This window comes from Giraffa tippelskirchi, chromosome 6 (assembly GCF_054371585.1).
Source record: "Giraffa tippelskirchi isolate mGirTip1 chromosome 6, T2T-mGirTip1v1.2.pri, whole genome shotgun sequence".
In the NCBI taxonomy this organism is placed as follows: domain Eukaryota; kingdom Metazoa; phylum Chordata; class Mammalia; order Artiodactyla; family Giraffidae; genus Giraffa; species Giraffa tippelskirchi.
In genome coordinates this window covers 154,310,417-154,335,368 of record NC_137280.1, presented here as the reverse complement: position 1 = coordinate 154,335,368, position 24,952 = coordinate 154,310,417, and the positions used below count along the sequence as shown (strand labels likewise).

Genomic DNA, 24,952 nt, shown 5'->3' with positions numbered 1-24,952 from the left:
ATCAAGATGGAAGTAGGCTCCAATCTCCCTCTCTCTGTCTATAGATCCCAAAGCCTTTAGGGACAAAGAGACCCTCACTCAGAACATATAGTTCTCAGTGAGATTGTGAGATGATAGTTTAGGATGAAGGACCTCCAAAAGAGAGAAGAAAAAACAACATATGAACAATATAATTCATATTGAATTTTATTCAAGTGGAGGAGAGGAAAGGCTTCCTTGGTAGCTCAGCTGGTATAGAATCTGTCTGCAATGCAGGAGACCCCAGTTGGATCCCTGGGTTGGGAAGATCCACTGGAGGAGGTCATGGCAACACACTCCAGTATTCTTGCCTGGAGAATCTCCATGGAGAAGAGGAGCCTGGCGGGCTACAGTCCATGGGGTCGCAAAGAGTCGGACACAACTGAGTGACTAAACACACACACACACAGAGGAGAGGAAAATTAGAAGGTGAGGATAATAGTTGGTAAACGAGACGACATGTGGATATTTGAAATGGAGAAAATTAGAAGGGAGGCTGGAGAGTGTTTTAGGTTAAGTAGGTAAGAAAGAGAACTGGGAGACAGGACAAGAGATGGTTGGATGGTCAGTTAACCACAAAATGAATGCTGTCATGTATTTTCCAAGCTATCCTTTTCCAGTTATTAAAATAGAGACAATCATTTCAGGTTTATGCACTAACACTTGCAAATGAAATCTGCCCTCCTGAAAAGCATTTACCTAGAAACTGTCAGATTAGCAGTGGAAAGTTTTAATTCAGACAATAGCTACACAAAGATACATGAATAGTTCTTTTGCTACTATATACTCCCTTACAAAATGTGTTAACAACCTATTTTTTTAAATTTCCTGATTTACAGGTAAGTTCATGAGGCCTTTCATGAACTTGGATGTCAGCTATTTAATCTCACTTTATTTAAAATGGATCTGTATAAATAATAGTAACAGAATGGGAGAGACACAAAAGGATGCTGGTTGGCTGCTCTTTTGAAGTATCTGCTGTGGGGCCTCCAGACTGGCCTTCCTTTCCCAACCTCAGATGCCCAGCAAGGTCTCCATGACCTGAAGTTTTCTGGCAGCCCATACCTTCCCAAGGAAGTGCCAGTTAGAACTGTGCGGCTCAATGCTCACCATACCTTTATTATATAACTGAGATTCTCACTCCTAAACACCCTGGGCCAATAGTCCTCCTGGAATACCTTCTAACCTGTCTTCTTCATTCTGAGAATTCACAATTACAAACTTGGAAATCAACCTCATAGCTGATGCCCCAGTACTTTCTATACTCTTCTCTGATCTGGAAGATAGCTACATCCTTAGCTCACTCTCCTCAATTTCTATCAATTTCTCTTAATCTCCCAATTGTATCTTTTATCTTCTATGGATTCTCACCTAAAACTTTCAGTTTTTTATTTTTCTCTTTAAGTTACTTATTCTAATATTCCTTGATATTATGGTTCATTACATAGTAGTTTCAAGCCCCAATCTCAACCCACTCTCATACACTCCACTTTTTGAGACCAGACCCCAAATTTCACTTGCTAGGATATAAACTCTACAGAAACAGAGCGCTACATTGCCTCATCTAGTGCCCAGAGTAGAGGTCAGCACAAATGCTTAACAAATACCTGGTAAATGGATGGATTTATCCTCCAATTCTGCACATGGCCCAGTTCTGTATTTTGTGCATAACTAATTGTTCATAAACACTGTTGAATCAAACTTACCCAATGAAGAGCTGTTTGGCTCTAAAACATGGGACCTAGAATTTTATAAATTTGAGTTATGTGCCACTAAGAACAAGTTTTAAGTAGTTTCCTGACCTTTTAAAAACCACATAATAAAGACATCTCTTCCTGAGATGGGATTTTTTTCTCCCATGAACTTCCCTAATGAGGCCTGACCCATACCATCTGATGCCAGGGCCAATAATTATAAACTTTAAGCCACAAAACACCCTTCAGAAATGTAATCACCTTGTTTTTAGAAGTGAGGGCACCAAGATCAAAAAAGCCAGGCTGTATTATAACTCAATTCTTTTGCCTTCCATTGCAGTGTATTCTACAGAAAAATGTGGGAAAAAAATCATAGCATAGAATGACAGAATCTGGACATCTTAACCAAACCTATAGACGTCTGTCTATAGAGGACAAGAACTATAAAACAGCAATAAATAGAAAAGAGGAAACCATGATTATGGGCTTATTATGCTCTGTTCTAACCAGCTGAATCAATCTGACACACAGCAATGGTTGAAAAGATCCACTACCCTGAAAAACTGAAATACAATCGAACCTTGAACAATGTGTGGAGAGGGGTGCTAACCCTCTAGACAGTCAAGAATCTGAGTATAATTTATAGTCAGCCCTTCATATCTGTGGTTCTTCCATATCTTCAGATCCTCCAAATCTGCAATTCTGCATCTGAAGACACAATCAACTGCAGGCTGTGTAGTACTATATTATATACTATTGAAAAAAAATCCTCTTATAAGTGTACCTGCATAGTTCACACCATGTTGTTTGAGAGTCTACTATACCATGAACTTTACAGATTCTATTGTTACCATTACTTAGGAAACATTTTCCCTTCTCACCACTGCTAGTTAACAGCCAAAATTCTGTTTTCTTCTCTTTCTCTTAAAAAAAATACATATACATATATATGAAACATACACATATGTACATACATATATACACATACACTGATATATACTAATTGTGGTCAGTCATTTGTGGTCTATTCAGATATGATAGTATTATTTTGAGATTCTGGTACTTTATGTACCAAATCCCCTTGGAAAGATCCAAGGTAAATCCTAGATTACATAAATTCATTATTAAGTGAATTTTCTATGTGACCAAGTAGAATTTTATATTTCACACAGTTATATTTACATTTAATTAAAAAAATCTCCCTCTTAAATGGAAGATAGTGTAGAAATGCAGGAAAATTTCTATTTAATTTTGTTGTTCCATTGACAATAAAATCTTATTTCTTTTTAAAAATATTTCCATTTATTTGTGATTTATTTGGCTGTGCTATGGCATGCAGGATCTTTAGTTGTGGCATTCGAACCCTTACTTGTGACATGTGAGATCTAGTTTCCTGACCAGGGCTTGGACCTCAGCCCACTGCATTGAGAGCACAGAGACTAAGCCACTGGGTCATCGTGGAACTCTCAAGAAAATCCCATTTCTGATATAAACATTAATCTATAATTTCTTTCTCATTATCTTTCTGTAGTTAAGCTTGTGTGTATATATATGTATATTTTTAATTAATCCCAGAAGGTAGTTATGTTTCCTGAAAAATTTTTTCTTTGTATCAAATCATCCAGGTAGATTTCAGTCTTTTAATGAGTTTGTGTTCATAGTGACCCAGTAACTTAAAGAAACTAGATCATCTGAGTGCCTACACTGTGATGGACATGCTTTTATTTCTTCAGTAAATACTTATTAAGTCTCTAGGAATCCAGCCCTGTCCTAGGTACTGGCAGGTGGAAAGATAACGCATGTGGTCATGCCTCTGGTATGATGGGGCTTACTTTCTATAGGCAGAGAGACTTGGGGGTAGGGGGAGGGGACAGTGGTAGGTTGGTGAGAGAAAGACAGACAAATAGAAGGAAGGAGAAGAGAGATATAAGAGGCAAGAAAAAAAATAGTAATTCCAGACAGTGATACATGAAAAGAAAATGAAAGTCGCTCAGTCGTGTCCAACTCTTTGTGACCCCATGGACTATAGTTCATGGAATTCTCCAGGCCAGAATGCTGGGGTGGGTAGCCATTCCCTTCTCCAGAGAATCTTCCCGACCCAGGGATCAAACCCAAGTCTCCCACATTGCAGGTGGATTCTTTACCATCTGAGCCACCAGGGCAGCCGATTGATACAAAGAGTGAAAAAAACATTCCGATGGGATAGAGTGACTGGGAATATGCACATCTTTTTAAAAGTGTATTTCAGAGGAAGCACCTGGGAGTAGGAGACATTTGATTCCAGATGTGAACGGTGAAAAGAAACCAAATGTACAAAGATCAACATTCTAGGCAGAGGGACAAACAGTACAATCCTTCTGAGATACTGAGATCTCTGAAAAACATGCTTTGATACAAAACGATGTTACATTTACATTAATATGCACTCTATAAAGACCTGATACTATAGTAAAGGAAAAAGTTAAGCAGGATAACATTTTATTAAGAATACAAAATCTTCAATCAAAAGTTTTATTACTAGATTTTCAGATTGTGTAAAAACTAAAACTAGATTCTGCACATCATTCCACAAATTAAAATACTCAAACATCAGTGTTTAGAATATGACTATTTGAAAAAGAATTTGTACACATTTTATTTGTCCTATTTTCAAAGTCTTCCTAGACAGGATAGACAGCTACTACATATAATATGTGTGAAATGAATAAGGTACATGTGACCTTTGCAATAAAAAGGTCTGAGATTTTATGTAATTACAGGCATGCTGAATGAACACATTAGAATAATGTATCACCGTCATCGAATCATATTTTCATATACATGCGTAATCCATTTTGCACAATGGTTTCAGCTCACTGTGTATGTAATTAAATTGTAAGGCGCACTAAGAGCCGCTGCCGAGTTGAAATTTTGTTTTTGCAGTTTAAAGAAAGGGATAGAAAACGTAGTCTTGTGAATATCAAAGTACTTTTTGTGACAATTAAATCTCATCAAAGAGGTCTCCTGGACTACTATTTCTTAGAGTTTCTAAGGACATGTTTTCAGCTGGGCCATGATCCTTTTTCGGCAACTCAGGTAGTGGAGGATCAAGCCTAAAGTAAAAAGAAAAAAATCAAAATAATTTTATTTGAAAACCTTCATATAGAATAAAAGAAAATTTTAAGAGACACATAAGTGAAATAAAAGTTAAACCCTGCTTCCAAACTGTTGCATTAACATAAAGATAAATGAAAGGAATTTACTTTCTTTAACTGCTTTGGAGCCCAAGAAAATAAAGTCTCTCACTGTTTCCATTGTTTCTCCATCTATTTGCCATGAAGTGGTGGGACCGGATGCCATGATCTTAGTTTTCTGAATGTTGAGTTTTGTTTTTTTTTTTTTTTAATAAATTTATTTATTTTAGTTGGGGGCTAATTACTTTACAATATTGTAATAGTTTTTGCCATACATTGACATGAATCAGCCATGAGTTTACATGTGTTCCCCTTCCTGGACCCCCCACCCTCCTCCCTCCCCATCCCATCCCTCTGGGGAGAATAGCATTGAAACATGAATGTTGAGTTTTAAGCCAACTTTTTCACTCTCCTCTTTCACTTTCATCAAGAGGCTCTTTAGTTCTTCCCTTTCTGCCATAAGGGTGGTGTCATCTGTATATCGGAGAGGGCAATGGCAACCCACTCCAGTATTCTTGCCTGGAAAATCCCATCGATGGAGGAGCCTGTTAGGCTGCAGTCCATGGGGTCGCGACGAGTCGGACACGACTGAGCGACTTCACTTTCACACATTGGAGAAGGAAGGGCAACCCACTCCAGTGTTCTTGCCTGGAGAATCCCAGGGATGGCAGAGCCTGGTGGGCTGCCGTCTGCGGGGTCACACAGAGTCAGACACGACTGAAGTGACTTAGCAGCAGCAACAGCAGCATCTGTATATCTGAGGTTATTGATATTTCTCCCGGCAATCTTGATTCCAGCTTGTGCTTCATCCAGCCAGGCATTTTGCATGATGTACTCTGCATATAAGTTAAATAAGCAGGGTGACAATATACAGCCTTGACGTACCCCTTTCCCAATTTGGAACCAGTCCATTGCTCCATGTCTGGTTCTAACTAACTGCTTCTTGACCTGCATACAGGTTTCTCAGGAGGCAGGTGAGGTGGTCTGGTATTCCCATCTCTGTAAGAATTTTCCAGTTTGTTGTGTTCCACAGTCAAAGGCTTTGGTGTAGTCAATGAAGCAGAAGTAGATGTTTTTCTGGAACTCTCTTGCTTTTTCGATGACCCAATGGATGTTGGCAATTTGATCTCTGGTTCCTCTGCCTTTTCTAAATCCAGCTTGAACATCTGGAAGTTCTTGGTTCACATACTGTTGGAGCCTCATTTGGAGAATTTATTTTGCTAGGGTGTGAGATGAGTGCAATTGTGTGGTAGTTTGAACATTCTTTGGCATTGCCCTTCTTTGGGATTGGAATGAAAACTGACCTTTTCCAGTTGTGTGGCTACTGCTGAGTTTTTCTTATTTGCTGGCATATTAAGTGCAGCACTTTAACAGCATCATCTTTTAGGATCTGAATAGCTCAACTGGAATTCCATCACCTCCACTATACTCACCATTAATTTTAAATTGTTTGTACTAACAATCCACTGATGACTGTTTGGGTTGGTTCCATTTCTTGATGCTCTTATAAATAATACAACAATTAAAATCCTTATACCAATATCTTAACATATTTATCACATTATTTTTTCATGAGCATGCTTATTCCAAGCATTCATGCTAAGAGGTGAAATCTGAAAGCAAATAACTCAGAGAATCTGTATCTAAAGTCTTAATAGAAAGTGAGCTAAACAAGTATTTTTAAAATTGGGAGTTCCTCTATTTCTAATTAAATTGCAACCATTAGTTATGGCCCACTTTAAATTCTAAATCTTCCATGAAGACTTTTTTCTTTTCTTTTTTTGTTTTTACTTTCCAAATGGAGGTTAATTTTTATTTTCTCTGATCATTTAAAGTACCTAATGTCTGTACCCAATATTTCAATACATAGTTTTTCATTTAATCAATACTTAAGTATGTACTATGACCAGCTCACTGTGTTAGGGAAATACAACAAATTTGATAAAGGTTACACATAATTTCTGCCCCTCAGGAAGCTTTCAGTTAAACTTTTTACTTTCTCCATTTTTTTTCAAATATGTTTTTTCATCCTCAACATTTTATAAGTAGGTTTAAGGCAAGGATTGTAATATAATTTGTTCACAAAATCCCTTTAGGGATGTTATAAACATTATAATAAGACTTAGGATTCAAGTATATTTTTAGTTTTTGCAGACAACATGGTTCAACAGGCAGAATTCTGAATCCAAGGTTGGGAGATCTTTATTTATGCTTTATCACATTAAGGTTTTGGTCAGGTAATGGGACCCTTCTGGATTTCAGTGTCTTAATTTAAGTTGTAGAAAGTTACAGTTACTATAAAAGATCTTGGAGTTCCTTTAGTCCCTAAATTCTGAGATAGTATGCTCAAATAGACTACTTTGCAAAATACAAGCTGTCAATAAATACCTGTAGAATAAATGAAAACTATGAATTAAAAAGGAAATGTTAATGACAGAATAAAAAATCATCATTGCACAGTTAAAGGCCAAAGTATAAGGACTCTTCAAATTAAGTGAATAAATGAAGCTTCTCCAGAACATGACAGCCTTATTAAAAAATGGCTATAGCCTAAATAATATAGTTGCAGAGAGTTCTATGTTTTATAACTTGATTTCACACTGCATTAAAACACACACAAACATACACACTAGAACTTGAATCAAACTGCATTACCACCATCTAATTAATAGTGTAGATCAAAAGTTAGACTGGCACAAGAATTATTCACCCTGAGAAAGCTTCTCTAAAATGTTAGAATGAATAATTGACTTTCTCTTTTAAATTTCTGGGAGTTGGATTACCAACAACTTTTAAAATGATATTTCTAGTTATTGGCTCATTTTGTAAAGAAATTTTCTCAGTCAAGTTTAACATTGGTATCAGCATGGCTGTAATATCGGTCTTTTCTTATCAAATGAGAACCATTAGTATTGTTTAGAGTGAATTACTTGCATTTTATAACATATTCTGAAAGCAATATTTCTGAAACAATGTCAACGTGCTGATTTGAGCAGACTGAAAGGTCCAGGAAAATGTATAATGATTGATGGCATTATGACACTTGAAAAATTATTCTCCTTTGACTATGACATGAACAATGGTTCTAAAGTCAAAAACTAAAAGTCAATTTGTATGTGGGCTCACTGGAGAAGGAAATGGCAACCCATTTCAGTATTCTTGCCTGAGAAATCCCATGGACAGAAGAGCCTGGCGGGCTATAGTCATGGTGTTGCAAAAGAGTCAGACATGACTTACTGACTAAACAAGAAGAACAAACTGTACGTGATACATGTAAAATTCAACTCCAGGTGAATTAAATAGTTAAATGAGAAAAGGAAAAACTTTAAAGCATTTAGAAGAAAATAAAGGAAACTATATTTAAGATCTTAGGATAGAGATGTTCTTTTTTTTAAGGCAGAAAGTGAAACCATGAGGATAAAGATAGATAAATTCAATTACATTAGAAGTATAAGAAATAAGTACAAACATCTTAAAGAGATGGAAGAAATCACAAATTGAGAGGAAATACTGCAACATACGCTACTAACAAAGGATTATTATCCAAAGGTACAATTAAAAAAAAACCCAACATAATTTAAAAGCATATGCCAAAGACTACAGAAACTTCCAAGAAGAGGGAACAGTGGGGCCAAATAAGCATATGATAATTATCTAAACTTCATTAGAAACCAAGGAAGTTTCAACCAAGCAAATGAAAAACAGTATAAAGTATTTTACACCAGATTAGCAAAAACGAAAATGTCCAACAATAGCAAAGATCACAGAGAACATGAAATGACAAGATGAATTACTACTGGCTGGAGTGTAAACATTTGAAACCACTTTAGATAACAATTTGGCAATAACTGTCCAGGTATATGAAGATTTATGTACTTATAACCAGGAATTCTGCTTCTAGTTACATACTCTGGCAAATATTTGCATATGTGTGTCAGGAGACAGTGCACAAATGTGCCTTGTTTATAATAGTGAAAAACTGAAAACTACCCAAATGTCTCTCTACAGAAAAAGGAGCAAGTAAATTATAGAATTTTCACACAATGGCATACACACAAACTTATAAATGTAGAGCTCAGGGGATATTACTGGACTACATGTACAGAGATAGCAGTCACTGTCATATCATTGGCCATTAAAGACAAATGAGTTGAAGAGACTCCCAGAGAGAGTCTAACAGAGACAAAAAGTTTGGGATAGAATCCTGTGCATGTGTGCGTGCTCAGGCACGTCCAACTCTTTGAGGCCCCATGGACTGTAGCGTGTCAGGCTCCTCTGTCCCTGAGATTTCCCAGGCAAGAATACTGGAGTGGGTTGCCAGTTCCTTCTTCCAGGGGATCTTCCTGACCCAGGGATCAAACCCATGTATCCTGCACTCACACATGGGTTCTTCAGCACTGAGTCAATGTGGGAAGCCCTACAGAATCGCAGGAAATGTGAAAATTGCAGATGCAGATGGCAAGAGAGAGAGATGAATAAAAGATTGAAAGAAAATGATTCAAAAGATATGGGGAGAATCAGGGAAGGGTTGCTGCAGAAGCCAAGAACCCAGTTTATTTTGAGTGTCCACAGCTTGTGCTACTCCCATTTGCCACCCAAAATGCTGGGTTTCTATATAACTTTGATTGCTGAATCTGTAAACACACATTAGGTAAATTATTTCACACACTAAGAATTAACTGGAGTTGAAAAGAATAACCTGGAAGGATGTTGCTATGCTTATGATTCATTATAGACAAGAAGAACAGACAATGTTTTCTTTTGGGAGGAAGAAAGTCTTAAACTCTCAGACTGCAGCCATCACAATGGTCAATGCCTGCCTGGCCACCAATATAGAGCACTCTAAAGTAGCTCTTTCTCTCACATTATGATGAAAGTTATATCTATATCTATATCTATCTATCTATAAACAGAGAGAGAGCTTTCCTTTACTACCAACTTGCCTGACACCCTTCCATCTCATCTCTGACTCTCCTCTGGAACTGGGGTAAAGGTCAGATGGGCAGCAGGGATGAAGATGAGAGATGAGGTAAGGGCAGTGCAGTGGAGACAAACAGAACTGAGCACTGGCTGGGACATACATTACTTGGTAATAATAAAAGGCAAGTACCTAACGGATTGTTTTTCTCAATGTAACAAATCAAACCATCATCAAAATGATGACAAAAAACAGGCAAGTCCAAGTATTAGGTACTCACTACTATTAAATAACTAGGCAGCTATCATACTGGCCTTGACAGAGTTGCCATTATGGAACAAACTCAATCAGAGAAGCATCTTTTAAATGCAAAAGTTATAAATAATGGGCTTAAAGATTTGACATCACCAAAGTTACCACTGTATTTTCAAGTTAAATATTAGTATTTTAAAAAATATTTGAACCTCAAATGGGAAAATAACTACACATTTCTAGTTGACCTTATAAAAACCAAAAGTGTCTCCTAAATAAATTAACAGACTGAAGTCATCAGGATTCAGTAAAACAAGTGTTGAACATTGTCTGGAGTTCAACAGGCCTAGACAGCATTTCACTGGTCTGAGAAAATGAAAAGAAGCTGAAGCTTTTTTTCTGGCAACCAAAATGGCAAATAAAAGAAATTGCATTAGTTATTTTCAGTTAAATTCTTGAACATTTTTTTCTAATGAATATTCCTTTGCTGTTTATCAAGAACAACAAGAAAATAGAAACATGCTTTGAAATAAGCAATTTTGAATAAAACACAGAAAAGAGAATTATGAAGAGTAAACAACCAATGCTAAAATGCACTTGTATGCCTTATAGATATTGGGAAAGAATAATTATAGAATTTCCCTGTAAAATATTCATATTGTGAGTCTGAAAATAAGATTATCTAGTTCTATCCAACTCAACATCTCAAGTCACAAGACATTAAGATAAATACCTCCATAATCCACAACCATGCCAGAATTTATGCAAGAATTTCATGATAAATTGAAGGATTTTGTCCTTCTTATTTTATTTAGCTAAATAACATTACTCTGATAATTCATTAGATGAGCAATATCAAAGTCCATACACATTTAAAAAAAATTAATACTTGAAAAATCCTATGTTAAACTTCCTGTATTCCTTACAAGTTTTGAAGTCGTATAGCTGACATTTGCTACTAGTGATCTGTGCCTATAAAAGTAGAAAATTGTCATAGTAATAGAAAATGATTTTCCACAACTTTAATTTTAAGATAGGCCACTGTTTTTTGCTGCTTGGTGTGTTACAAGTGAAGCTTCCCTCACTAGATTAGAAGCTTTTCAAGTAGAATGACTCTGCTTTACACACCCGGGCTCATACATGTTCCAATGAGTCCATATTTTAATTAACAAATGACCGGATGAGGTAAACAGTATTATCAAGAAGGCTCAGTAAGTTAAGCAACCTGCTCAAAGCCACACAGCCAGTAAACATGCATGTGAGCAGGCAGGCAAGTCAACAATGGAATGAGGATATTAGCCTAGGTTTCCCTTACTCCGAAATCCATACCTTTCTTCTTACATCTGTATATGGGAGTCATTAATTCTTATTTCTATTCCAGATGAAGGCAGCTTGGTGTTGTTCAGTGCGTCTGAAAAAGTACTCTAAATGAAAAAGATCTCACTCTAAAAAAATGAAATCTGTGGTCCAAAATGTTTGGAAAATATTTATTTTTCTCCATTAAGTCCCGTGTTTCATGTGCATATTATACATTTAAAGCTATTGAAGTTCTTCCATAAACTTGTTAAATTATTAAGTAAAATGAAAGCAAGGTACAGGAAAGTGTGTGTAGAAAATTACAGTGTGCATGTACACACACACAGATATTTATATGTGTGTATGTGCATTTATATATATATGTGTATGTGTGTGTGTGTGTATATATATATATATATATAAAAATATCAGAATACCTCTGGAAGGGTTCACAAGAAACTAGCAATGGCTGACTCTGGAGAGAGGAGCTTGAGCTGAAGCATGGATAATTTTTGCTGGATATTCTCTTAAACTATCGAGATTTTAAAAAACCATTTATACATAGATTATATTTTTAAGTGTTTTACGAAAAAGAAATGTAGCTTGGTTATCCTCAGCTTTACAAATGAATTTGGCAGCTGAAACCTCTTTTTTCACTCTCTCTCAACTACTAATATCCCAAGAAACTAGTGTTTCTGGAACAGCCTGCATTGACTGCTTTCTCTAGAATGTAACATCTACTAGCCTGAACTCAAAAATGTATTATAGTGGTCCAATGAAGGAAATTAAAAACATAGAAAACACACACAAACACACACACACAGAGAACTCTACTTCAGGCTACCAAGAGAAGTGGAAAACACATGGGCAGAAAATAATACCCTGCCATGGAGGTTAGTGACTCCTAATGAACCAGGGACCAGGAGTGATCGTTTTGCCGCAATGTGGAACCAGCTGTTGGTTTCCTGCTGCTGCTGTAACAAATTACCATAACACAGCAGCTTAAAACAACACAAATTCATTATCTTACAGTTCTGGAGGTCAGCAATCTGACCCACGTCTCATGGGCTAAAATGAAGGTGTTGGCAGAGCCGTATTCCTCTCTGGAAGCCCCAGCGGAGAGTTTTCCAGAGGCTACTCCCTTTCTCCATCCTCAGAGCCAGCAATGGCAGGTGGGCACCTTCTGCTAGCATGTCACTCTGACCTTGCTTCCTTGGTCACATCTCTTTCTCTGACTTTTCTGCCCCTCTCTTCCCTAAGAGCCTTTGTGATACTCTGGACCTATCTGGTTAATCCAGGATAATTTAGCCACTTTCACGGTCAGCTAATTAGCGACTTCAGTCCATCTGCGACCTTGATTTTCTTTTGTCATCTGCTCTAACATAGCGTCAGTGTCCAGGAATTAAGACATAGACATCTTTTTATTGGGGGCTTTGGAGGAGGAAGTATTAGTCTAGCCTTAACTTGGTTATGGCTCAAATATTATTCTAATCTATGAGTTTAAACGTTTCAGGATCACTTAAAAGAGAAACAGACCTGAGTAAGCACAGGGCTCCCAAGACCCAAAGCTAAAGAAAACTCCAAGCTGACTGGAGGAGGCATCTGAAAGGTCTGTGCAATATGAACTGAAACGCAAAAGAATCCACACTGGGGCTTCTTATCTAGAGATGAACTGAACCAGAATCATTGAGGGAGGCTGGCAATCACATCATCCATCACTTACCCTATCCACTATTTACTGCGTGCTTACCATGGGTCAGAGACTGAGAGATGCTTGGGATACAAAGGAACAAACAAATGCTCCAAGGCAGAGGTAACCCTGAGTGCTGAGCTCCCCTGAATCTACACTAACAGCAGCCCTTGTCTAGGGGATAACAGCTGTTTCACTGACAGCTCTAATGAGTAAGGCTGTTAAAGAACCACAGACAATGCCACCTTCATGGGTGTGTGACTATGCTGTCAGTCACACAAGGCCACAAGCTTAGAGGGGCTTCATCTCTGCTTTCATGTTCTGTTGTCATTATCTTGAAATTCTTAATAATTCTGAACAAAGGGGCTCTGCGTTTTCATTTTGCACTGGGCCTGCAAATTATTATAATCTGTCCAAACCCAGCACTTTCAGTGACCTTTGTACACTAGACCCAAATCAAACCTAACAATTGCTCACACTTATTTTGGACCAATAAACAATGGGACTTAAAAAAAACTGGTTATGTACTGCTGTATGGACTCATTCTGTCCTCTTCAGAACCTAGTTTTGATCCTTAATTACCCTAATCAACAGTAAACCTCTTTTCCAACAGTTAAAAGGCACTTGCTTTTTTTCTTCAGGGAGATACTTGAATTTTTTCACTGGTAGTTTTTTTTTTTTTTTTACCTATAAATAAATAAGAATGAATGCAGTTTCCTGGCAAATAAATACTCTGCTTGGTGAGGTTTCTCCTTCTCCTCCCTTGCCTTCTCTTTCTCTCTTGAAGTTCTGTGGTCTTTTGTTTTACAGTAAGAGAATTTGGTTTCTATTTTAATTAGATTTTCCCATTATTTTAGTACTTGCTAGTGGACTTGATTCTTAGTATTCTCAAAACTGCCCACTCTAATTAATTCCTTGGCTCACAAAGCAGCAAACCTGTCATGAGTGCCATCCTGTGCTGTGACCTACCTATCTCCTTCTCTTCTGATCTGTTGAGTAGCAGTCTGCCCCAAATCATTCCTGAATATTTTTCTGGGCTTTTCATGGAATGGGTGACCAAGGATCATGTGGCAGCCAGACATTTTAAAGAAGACAAACTATCTTGGACAATCATCAACCTCATATAACTTTTAGATAAAATGAGTATCATATAAATGATACAGAAAATGAACAAACAAAAAACATTTCTTCACAAAGTATACACATAATGTGGTATTACTGGCAAATGTAGAGGGTCTCTGCTCAAATTCTGGGAGATGTTCTGTCTGTCTTAAGGAAATGTGCCAGAAACTGCGAGAAGCCAGATGGAAGCAATCTATAAAATTCTGAGGATTCTGATTTTGAATTAAAAAGATTAAACTTTACAGTTGACATTAAAAACACAACCAAAGTGTAAAGTAAAACTATTGTAGAGAATGTTTTTAAAACAAATCACTATACCTCACAACTGGTGACAAGTCACTGTGAGATAAGGCAGAACAAGCCATGGAGGATTCAGGCTATGTGCTCAGAATGACTGCAGAGTGACCTATCTAAACTTTTTGCCCTTAAAGTTTATTACATGTATAGTATTACAGTTTCAAGAAAAGCTCAAAAGTCACAACTAAACTGCAATCCAGTCCACACAGAAAGCTGTTGACTACAGTTGTGTGTTATGTTTATATAACTATCTTTACTAAGCACTATACACTTCCTCACTGTGATATCTTTATGATTACATAAATTACCAATTTTTTTCAAGAATTTTTTTTTAGTGAACTAATGTTTATCTTGAGGAAGTAGTATAAATGCAACATATGGTTCCAGTAGTGTTTAAAATGGTACAATTTGGTCTTATTTCTTTAAATGTCCCACTGCAATCAGAGTCTTTAAAATGTAAAAATAATCATAATTATCCAAAATTCATAGTGCAGGAAGCTTTTACATGGCATTCAGAAGTATCATTAACAAATGTAACGAGATCAATGTTTTGTAAAAGCATTGGTTTGATTTGCCAAAATGTATGACTGGCTGTAGCATTTAATTATTAAGGCTTGAACAGACACATTCAGTAAATAACTGATTAGCAATTTAAATAACCATTGTTACCTAACTGATCTTATTTTGCTCCTATAAGAAAACTATGTACGTATGTATCTCGGCTTTGATCATCTGCAATCTGAACTATATAATTACTGACTTTTCTCCTTGCCTTTTATTGTTTTCTCCTTTAGCCCATCTTCCAACCGCTATGAATGAACTATCTTTCTACAACACAAGTCTGATTATTACTTTGTACTCCAGCAAGGCTTTAGTTGAAACTCCCTTGGCATAGCAAAAAAAATTATTACAAAATGTCTAGCTTCATGTCTGCCTTTTTGGCTCTAACTAGCCAGTGCCCTTCCACAACAAACTTCTTGTCATCCACCAAATGCATCATTCAGTCTTCATTGCCATACTTTTCCATACTGTTCCCTCAGTTTGAGAACTCTTTCTCCTACCTTCTTTACTCAGTAGGCTTCTACTCTTCACTAAAAGCCAAGTTCAGATGTCCTTGCTTCTGGGGAATCTTCCTAGGCAAAGGAATTAATTATCTCCTATTCTACTGCAGCACATCTTAAATCAAGTAGGTCTTTGTTCCCGTAACCACTGCGGTGTAACAAACCACCCTAAACTTAGTGGTACAAAACAATGACAATTTTATTATGCTTATACTTTCTGTGAATCAGAAATATGGAGAGGGCACAGTGAGGATACTTTGTTGTTGTGCCATGGTGTCCGGGCCTTAACTGGTGGGTGCTGGAAAACTGGGGCTGACACGATGGCTGGGAGTTGGAGTCCTCTTAAAGCTCATTCACCCATATCTGGTGCTTGGCTGGGAGCCCTGAAAGACTAGGACTGGTTCCTGGAGACTCTTCAGTGGCCTGGCTTCTTTGAAGCTTGGCAGCCTAGGATAGTCAGACTTCTTCCATGAAAGCTTAGGGCTGTAAACATGAGGTGCCTCTGTTGACTTCTTGTTCAGTTGCTCAGTCATGTCCAACTCTTTGCGACCCCACGGACAGCAAAACGCCAGGCTTCCTGTTCTTCACTATTTCTCGGAGTTGACTTAAACTCATGTCCACTGAGTCAATGATGCCATCCAACCATCTAATCCTCTGCTGCCCCCTTCTCCTCCCGCCCTCAATCTTTCCCAGCAACAGGATCTTTTCCAATGAGTTGGCTCTATGCATCAGGTGGCCAAAGTATAGGAGCTTCAGCTTCGGCATCAGTCCTTCCAATGAGTATTCAGAGTTGGTTTCCTTTAGGATTGAGTGGTTTGATCTCCTTGCAGTCCAAGGGATTCTCAAGAGTCTTCTCCAGCATCACAGTTTGAAAGCATCAATTCTTCTGTGCTCAACCTTCTTTATGGTCCAACTCTCACATACATACATGACTAGTAGAAAAACCATAGCTCTGACTATGTGGACTTTTGTCAGCAAAGTGATAACTCTGGTTTTTCTCCTCTGATAAAGCAAAAGCATCACTTCTGCATTCTACTGTTTACAAATGCATCAAAAGCGCATCTAGATTTAAAGGGAAGAGACATAGAAACCACTTTTCAAAGGAAGGAATATCAACCACAGACTTTAATTCCACACATCTTTGGTCACTTATGTTGTAAGCAATTGGAGAACAAGGACTATGATTTAGAATCACTGTTTCTTTCAAAATTTGGCACAATTCCTAAAGGAACAAACTGTGTGTGTTGAAATAGACTAAGAAATGTCTTGTTGAGGGTGTTTGCCTTTTTTCTCTTAGAGTTGAGCATGAAAAAAGCTTTAGCTAGTTTCATACACAATTTGCACAGAATAAAAACCATTCCAGATCAGAAGGGCAGCTCTAGATTTTTAGAAATGCAATCACATAAAACTTATACTTAAGGAAGGAAATTTTAATTTCTTACAACTTCTGCTGACCACTAGTTAGCTCACTTTCCATTATGAAGTAACTTAAATTATTTTTCCAAGTAGTTTTGGATGTTTACAAATTTATATGCTTACAAGTTCACACAAATACCACTAAGTTTAGTTATACTCCACTTCACTGGAATGTTTGGGAAGGGAGATCTATGGTTAAATGAATGGTATTTCAATCCTCATGGCTAAAACCCTCACTAGCAAATGCTGGTCAACTTCTAAGTAAACACACACTCAAAAGACTCTAGTTAGTTGGATTTTCTATTAACTTAAGTTTCATTAAACTGTTGTTCTTGTTGTTATTATCACTTAAGCTTTAGGAGTGTTGATTAATCTAAACTTCTGCTATCTGCTTATTGAGAAACAACAAGGAAAAATAAGAAGCAATTACACTTTCATTTCTACTGCAAGTAAAAGTCAGAAGTGAAATAACATCTTCAGCTCCATGCATCCTTTATTCTGAGAAGAAATGTGACTCCTGTTAGCAACAGGGAATTATCACCCACAATCTCACCATCAATGACCAATGAAGAAGAGGGATCAGATTTCAAAAATCAGAAACCATAAAAAGAAATTAAAATGTTACACCAAGAAATTCTAACACTTGTTTGGAATTAGGAAAAGCTGTCATCCATAAATTCACATGCAGCCCCAAAAGACAACCATGAAAATCGAACAGGCTATAGACATGAAGGAAAATAGTCAGCGAGATTGTACAGCCTGATCATAATGTCCCTTAAAATATGTATATAACCCTCAAAGTCCTCTCAAAATGTTACTGGGCCTCTATGGATGGAGAAACGGAGAAACTTTCAAAATCTTCTTTTAAATTGCTGTCATTCTTTTATTGCTTTCTGTAAAAATAGGCCCCTTTATCAAACTGCAAAAGAAGAAAGATGTTTGGCATTTCTTAATCTATCACTGAACACTTTTCTATTAATGTAACAAAGAAATTTGGAACTAACTAGAAGGAGCACTAAAAATTCCATTTGTAAGAATCTTAAATTTCCAGAAAGGCAGGAACCATGGTTGTCTTTGTGTAGTTTAACCACATACAGGAGATTAATGATTTAGGAAAGAATTGTTCTTAACAAAGTGTTTTTGAACAAACTAAGGACATTTTTTAGAAATGTTATAAATAATAGATTTTTCTCAGATCACAAAGACTACTTAGCTTACAATATAAACAAACTATTAGAAAATATTAAGGAGAACTAACGGTCAACATAATTATAATAACCTGTTTTTCACACATTCCTTACTTTGATTAATATTTTCTCAGTGTAAGGCACTATGCTAGCCTATGAGATGACCAAATAAAACGAAATCTCAGATTTTGAAAATCTCACAGTCCAGCTGAGCAAAAATGTATTTCAATCATTAAATATAACATGCTGTGATCAAGGATGTACAAAGTATTGATTTATAAGGTTAAAAAACATTTTAAGTTCAAAATCTAGATGTCAGGAACACATCTGTGTTTATATAAGGCTTACTTGTACTTGCAGTTGTACACATAAAAATTAACATGTTACACATAAAACGGTATTTGATGTTTACTACATGGTGATTTCCTGTAACTCCTGAAGAGATAGTTGACTGTTAAGATGAAAAATAAGTTTTATTCATAACAGTAATAATTGCTTTCTTTCTTCAAGCAACTTTTCCCATAAAGAAAATGGAATTGACTGCTATATTAGAGCACTGAATATTTAAGGGAAACATTTGTTTATATTAATGAGAGTTTCATTAAAATAATAGTAGACAATATCCAGACAAATCCAATCCAAATATCCAACATTTAGGTGGGATGAGGTTAAAAGGTTATTTCCACATCTGGATTTCCCTGCTAGGTCCAAAATTATTGTATTGCATTTTCAGGATAGAAGAGAATAGAGTAACATTTAGGTTTCATTCAAAGTTATGAGTCTAGGGGCTTCCCTGGTGGTCCAGTGGCTAAGACTTCATATTCTCAGTGCAGGGGTCCCAGGTCTGATCCCTGGTCAGGGAACTAGGTCCCACATACTACAACTAAAAATCCCACATGCTGTGACCAAGACCTGGTACGGTCAAATAAATAAATACCTAATTAAATAAACAGTAAAACAAAGTTATGAATCTAAATTTTCTATATTATTTTCTCTCCTTATTTTGGGTGTTGAATCATAATAAAAAAAAATGTTCCTCAGGGTGAAATAGTTATTTCTTAAAATAAACATTTGGTAAAAAGATATAATGAATTTTCCTAAGTCTTCTTATGAAAACTTGAACTTCAAATACAGAAATTTTAAAATTCTATAACAACCTAGTGGATGCAGGCAACAAAAAACTATTTGAGGTTTTTATAAAGTAATACATATGCATATTACAAAGAACTTAAAAACTTTATTAAAATAGAGTAAAATAAAGATTATTCCAGGTAGTGCTAGTGGTAAAGAACCAATCTGCCAATACAGGAGATGTAAGAGAGGAGGGTTCAATCCCTGGGTGGGGAAGATCCCCTGGAGGAGGGCATGGCAACCCACTCCAGTATGCTTGCCTGGAGAATCCCAGGGACGAAGAGTCCGGCGGGCTACATGTAGTTCACGGTGATCACAAAGAGTTGGACGTGACGAGCAACTAAGCACAAGTACAAATCTGACCCATTATAGAAGATAATTGCTTTGTGTTTGCTAGCTGATGTATGTGCCCAATTCTTTTTCTTAAACATGAACTAAGTGGTTATTATTAACTTGGAGATAAGGTAAAGGTTCTTTTGTTCACAGAATTCAGGAAGAGTCAGAATGGACAAAGCATCTGAGCCTTGTGTGCACAGGACAAATAAAAGGACAAAAACAAAACAAAGGTGATTTACTGATTGAGAAGTTTCTTATTCACTGAAATATTGATATTTTAATTCAAGGACACATAATTATGCTCTGATGTCACTCTGTCGCACATGAAATTGAAGAGAATAATTTAAGAGGTAAAAAGATGACTTGTTAAGAAGAGAACCTTGACCTTTTTTGGTGCAAATAAGAATCCCAACTAGAAGTTTTAGATGTTCCAAGAAAAACAGTTAACAGTTGTTAAATGTTCTCCTTATGCCAAATACTGTGTTAAAATCCTTACTCATGTAATTGTCACATCAACCCTATGTCCTATATGGTTTCTATTTTCCAGACGAGAAACCAAACCTTAGATACTTGAGCAACTCACCCAAGTTCTCACTATTCATAAATGGCCAGTGCAAGACTCGGATCCAGGCCTGCTGGCCTCCTCATGCTTTTAACCAGTGCCTCTTTCCCTTTTTCTTTTGGCCTCAAAAGTTTTTTTTCCTTTATTATTCCATGCTTACACTCTACTTACCCTTGTAGCCTCAGCTAAAATCCTACAGCTTCATGAAACTTGCCTTGAACTCTGTCTCTCTGAAAATCTCGTATCACACATCACTATAGAATTATTCTAATATAAAGTAAAGTAGTTCTGCTCAAAACAAGATAGCTTTATGTGTTACCTGGCTAATTATAATGCGTGAAATTGAAAGCTGAGCCATTTACAGCAAATATTTCTTAAAGCGCAAAAAGATGTTTACAGTCAGATTATAAACTCTAATTTTCCCTAAAGTCATTAACATCACCATCTTAATGGACATATACTTAACAAACATTTGAAGGTGAATTATGCTTTACTGGATATTGTCTGCATAATATTAAATTGACATGGTCACTGCCCTCTTTGAGCTTACAATCTAAAACAGATGTCATGGTATAAACAAGCATAGAAAGAGATAAAGGTGCCTACATACATCTGTTCAACAACTGAAATACAATGCATGAAATATTTATATTATGTTCCAGTCACAGTGCAAGTTGGGTGTGTATGTGTCTGTCTGTGTGTGCAGAAGATTGAAGTGTTCACATTCAGGGTCGAGGTAAGGATTTTTCAAATGCAGGTTTTGTCTGTATAAGAAAGAAAGCAACGGCTCACATCTGGGCAACTGGGACTTTATTAGAAGAATACAGATGTCAATCACCACAGAATAACCACTGTACACATGTGAACCAGATGCTTCCATGTAAAATAACCCAGGGTGTTTCACAGATGAATCACTGAAAACGTAATTACACATCAGTCCTAGTTTATTGGTAACAGGTCCACTTATGTGGAAGCCATATGGTACTATCCATCCTGAAGTAGTGGAAAATACAAAAATGGGTACTTTGAGATGTTAAAATATAAACTCTTCTTCTACTGCTTTGCTGTATTATCCTTGTGGCGAGGTAAGTGATGATTATATGTGTTCAATCAGATGTCTTTGGGACAGATGTCTATTGCTGCATTTTACTAGTAAAGATTGTGCCAATAAAGTTTACATTATATCTTCTCCATTTCAAAGGAATTAACTTCAACAGAAAATAAAATGTTTAGTGACCACACAACTCTTCTATATCTAATTAATGACTGTTAGGCTAAATAGGCATTTACAGTACCTTAGAATGTGAGCTCAGTATTAAACTACTACAAATGTTTTCTTTTGCATGTAGTTTAAATATTGATTCAGTATACATGCTTTCATTGCAGTTAAACAAAACCCATGGAAAAGCTGTCAGGAATCATCTATGTTCTGCAGCATTGATTCTCTGAGCTCCAAGGGTCACTAGTCTGTGTTTCATAAAGCTGTCTACCCATTTACATAATCGATAGCTTGTGTTCCACATGTGTCAAGGCACTGTCTGACAACTAGAGATGGTCCTCTTTAGTTAACAGCAAAGCCTTTTAAGAGTTGAATTTTATTCTTCAAAGAGGCTTTTTAAAACAAAATCAGCATGCCAAAGTCTACTTCTATGGAAAACTTTGGTTAGGAAACGATATACCAGGAGGGCACACAGCATCAAAGGCGTCTAGAGTATTGCATCCACTCATCCCTGCTGTATTCTAAGGCTGAGGTAGAAACAGTTGTAAGTATTCTCAAATAACCTGGGCCCTTGGGACAAAATACTGAGCAGTATTTTAATGTTCTAGCCCAGGGTTTTTTTCTGTTTATTGTTTGACTACATAGTCAAAAATGTCTTGGCATTTTGATTTGCTATGTCTTCCCCTTTCCATAAAAGGGAAAACTCAAATCTGTCACCTCAAATTACCTGGTGTTTTCAATAACGTAAAAAAAGTTTTATGTAATGTTTGATACATACTATATAAACACATATAAGATAAAATTATCATAATAAATCAAACTAATACATTGCTACCACTTAATTTAAAAATATAAAACCACCAATATGGGTACATCCAGCATGCTTCTTTGCAACTTTCTCCCCTTGTCTTCCCGCAGAGGTATAACCTTATCCTGTTATTGTGTGTTAATCATTACTTTGCCTTAAAAGGAGAGTTTTATAACACATGTCATTGTCGTCAGTCACTCAGTTGTTTCCGATTCTTTGTGACCCCATGGACTGCAGCACGCCAGGCTTCCCTGTCCATCATCAACTCCCAGACCTTGCTCAAACTCATGTCCATTGAGTTGGTGATGCCATCCAACCATCTCATCCTCTGTGATCCCTTCTCCTCCTGCCCTCAATCGTTTCCAGCATCAAGGTCTTTTCCAATGAGTCAACTAGAATTTCTCATAGGTAATATGCCTAGGATCTAAATTCCTGGGTCATGCTGTATGTGAATGCTTTAACCTTTTTACAGAACAATCCAGACTGTTTTTCAAATTGTTTGACCTAATTTTCATTCCCATTAGCAGTGTTTAAAAGTCGCTGTTGATCAGGGAATTCCATGGCAGTCCAGAGGTTAAGATTTGGCACTTTTACTGCTAGGACCTGGCTTCAATCCTTGGTTGAGGAACTAAGATCCTGCAAGGCACAAGGCATGGCCAAAAAAAAAAAAAAAAAACTCCTCTTCAAAACTTGATACCATCAGAACTTTAAATTTCTGCTAAAATGATGTTAAATTTACCTCTACAGATATATATATATATATCCTTATATATGCAAATGTCCTTATAAACATCCTCCTACTTAATCACAATACACCATCAAAATCAGAAAATTAACACTGACATATTACTGCCATCTAATCCTCAGCCTCCATTCAGGTTCCAATAGTCCCCAAAAGATCCTAACAAAAGGGTTCAGTTCAAAATCACACATTACTTCACACAGTAGTCACATCTCTTTAGTATCCTTTCTTACTTCCTCAGTCATTTCTTGAGGTACTTTTGACAATTAAGGGCCAGTTATACTGTAGAATGACTTTTTCTCATGGTTTGATTAAAGTTACGGACTGTTGGCAGGACAATGGCAGAAGTGCAGCTGTGCTCTTTTTACTGCAACTGCTCGTGTGGTATATGATTCTAATTTGTACCATTACTGATGCTGTTCACTTTGATCACAAGTTGGTGTCTGCCATGCTTCTCACTATAAAGTTTCTTGTTCCGTCTTTGTCATTAATGCGTTTTATGAAGAAATAATGAAGGTGACCATCTTTTCATGTTTGAAAGTTATTTGTCTTCTCTGAAATGTCTGCTTACGTCTTTGGCCCATTTTTCCATTGCTGCCTGCCTTTTACTGTATTGATTTAGTAAGAGAATATAAATTTTATTTCAGTTATATAGGTTGCAAATATTTCATCTTTGTACCTAGTTTGTTATTTTCAAATAATACAATATTGAATTGAAGTAGTGATCATAGGAAGACTAATCTGGAAAAAAAAAAACGCTTCTATTTCTCACGAGGTTTTGTTATGTACATAAAGAAATTCCTATAAATCCTTATTTTCAAGGAAATGCAGTTTGAGTGGTGAGTTTCATTAAATTTCTATGCTCCAGTCAAGTTGATCATATATTTTTTCTCTTTTTATCTGTTAATATGGTATATTCTGATTATTCCTTCCTGAAATAAAACCAACATTTTTATCATACATTTTGCATGCTTAAATTATGCATGGTTAGATTTAGTTTTCTGATACTATTCAGGATTTTTCTTTTCCACCTATGTTCAGGAATCAGCTTGGTCTGTAATTTTCTTTGTCAAGCTGTTAACTGTTTTTTTTTTGGTAACTGAGGTTATGTTAGCTTTACAGAATGAGTTGGGAGCATTATCCTATTTATTTTGCCAGAAAAGTTTGATAATATTAAAATGATTTATTCCTTGAAAAAGCTGAGGACTTTCCTCCAGAGAGGATTTGTGTTTATTTCTACTGAGGGCAGGGGGCACTCTCCCAGGGTGCTCAGGGCCTAGTGTAGTCTTTCAGTGGCTGTATTCAACCAGCACTTTTATCTCAGGGCAGCCCTATTTTTCAGTTTGTTTACTGTTCATAGCAAGGTACCTGCTTTGGTTTCAGCTTGTTGTTTCAGTCTTGAAGATTCTTACAACTTGAATCTCATTTTTTGTGAGCACTAGAAAAAATATGTGTATTTGTTATTCATGCATTTTACATTTTAGTGGAAGGGTCTCTCATTCTGTCTACTTTGCCACAGTGTCAGAGAAAGATTCAGTGGTTTTAATTTAAAAATAAGTAATGTCTTGTCATGGAAGAGGCACCTAGTTTAGAGTGAGATAAAGCTGGATTAAGACCCTGGATCTGTCACCTTCATTATCATGTGATTCTGAGGAAGCCTGAACTTTTCTGAGTCTGTCTCTCTTCAAATTGGGGATACTAACTCCTACTTTATATGACTGTTCAAAAGTACATAATAAAATATAACTGATATTTACTGAACACTAAGAGGCATACACACTTATAAGTACTTACAGGTATTAATTCATTTAAACTTTACAACAGCCCTTTGAAATGGTATTATTATCATTTCCTTTGCATAGCTATGTAAAATTAAAGAGTGTTAGGTACTTTGTCCAAGGCCATAAAACCAGTAAGTGGAAGAGATAGGATTCAAACCTACAGTCTAACTCAATTGTTAAAAAAACACTCTTATAATTTGCAGCATTAAATCAATTAAAATCATGTCAAAAGTTTGCAATAGTACCTAG

At 36.4% G+C, this 24,952-nt stretch overlaps 1 protein-coding gene across 8 annotated transcripts in view; it reads right to left on the bottom strand.

Moving 5' to 3' along the window:
* Positions 1-24,952, bottom strand: part of XRCC4 (X-ray repair cross complementing 4) — a 376,104-nt gene that overhangs the window by 105,950 nt on the left and 245,202 nt on the right. For 2 of the 8 annotated variants that reach the window (XM_081503919.1, XM_081503920.1), the window contains exon 8: positions 3,939-4,804. The exons of the other annotated variants lie outside the window; for them this stretch is intronic. In XM_081503919.1, the coding sequence (XP_081360045.1) occupies positions 4,693-4,804 (112 nt within the window). In that variant the 3' untranslated portion in view covers positions 3,939-4,692. Of the gene's footprint in view, positions 1-3,938; positions 4,805-24,952 lie in introns of those variants that run through there. 8 annotated transcript variants of the gene reach the window in all.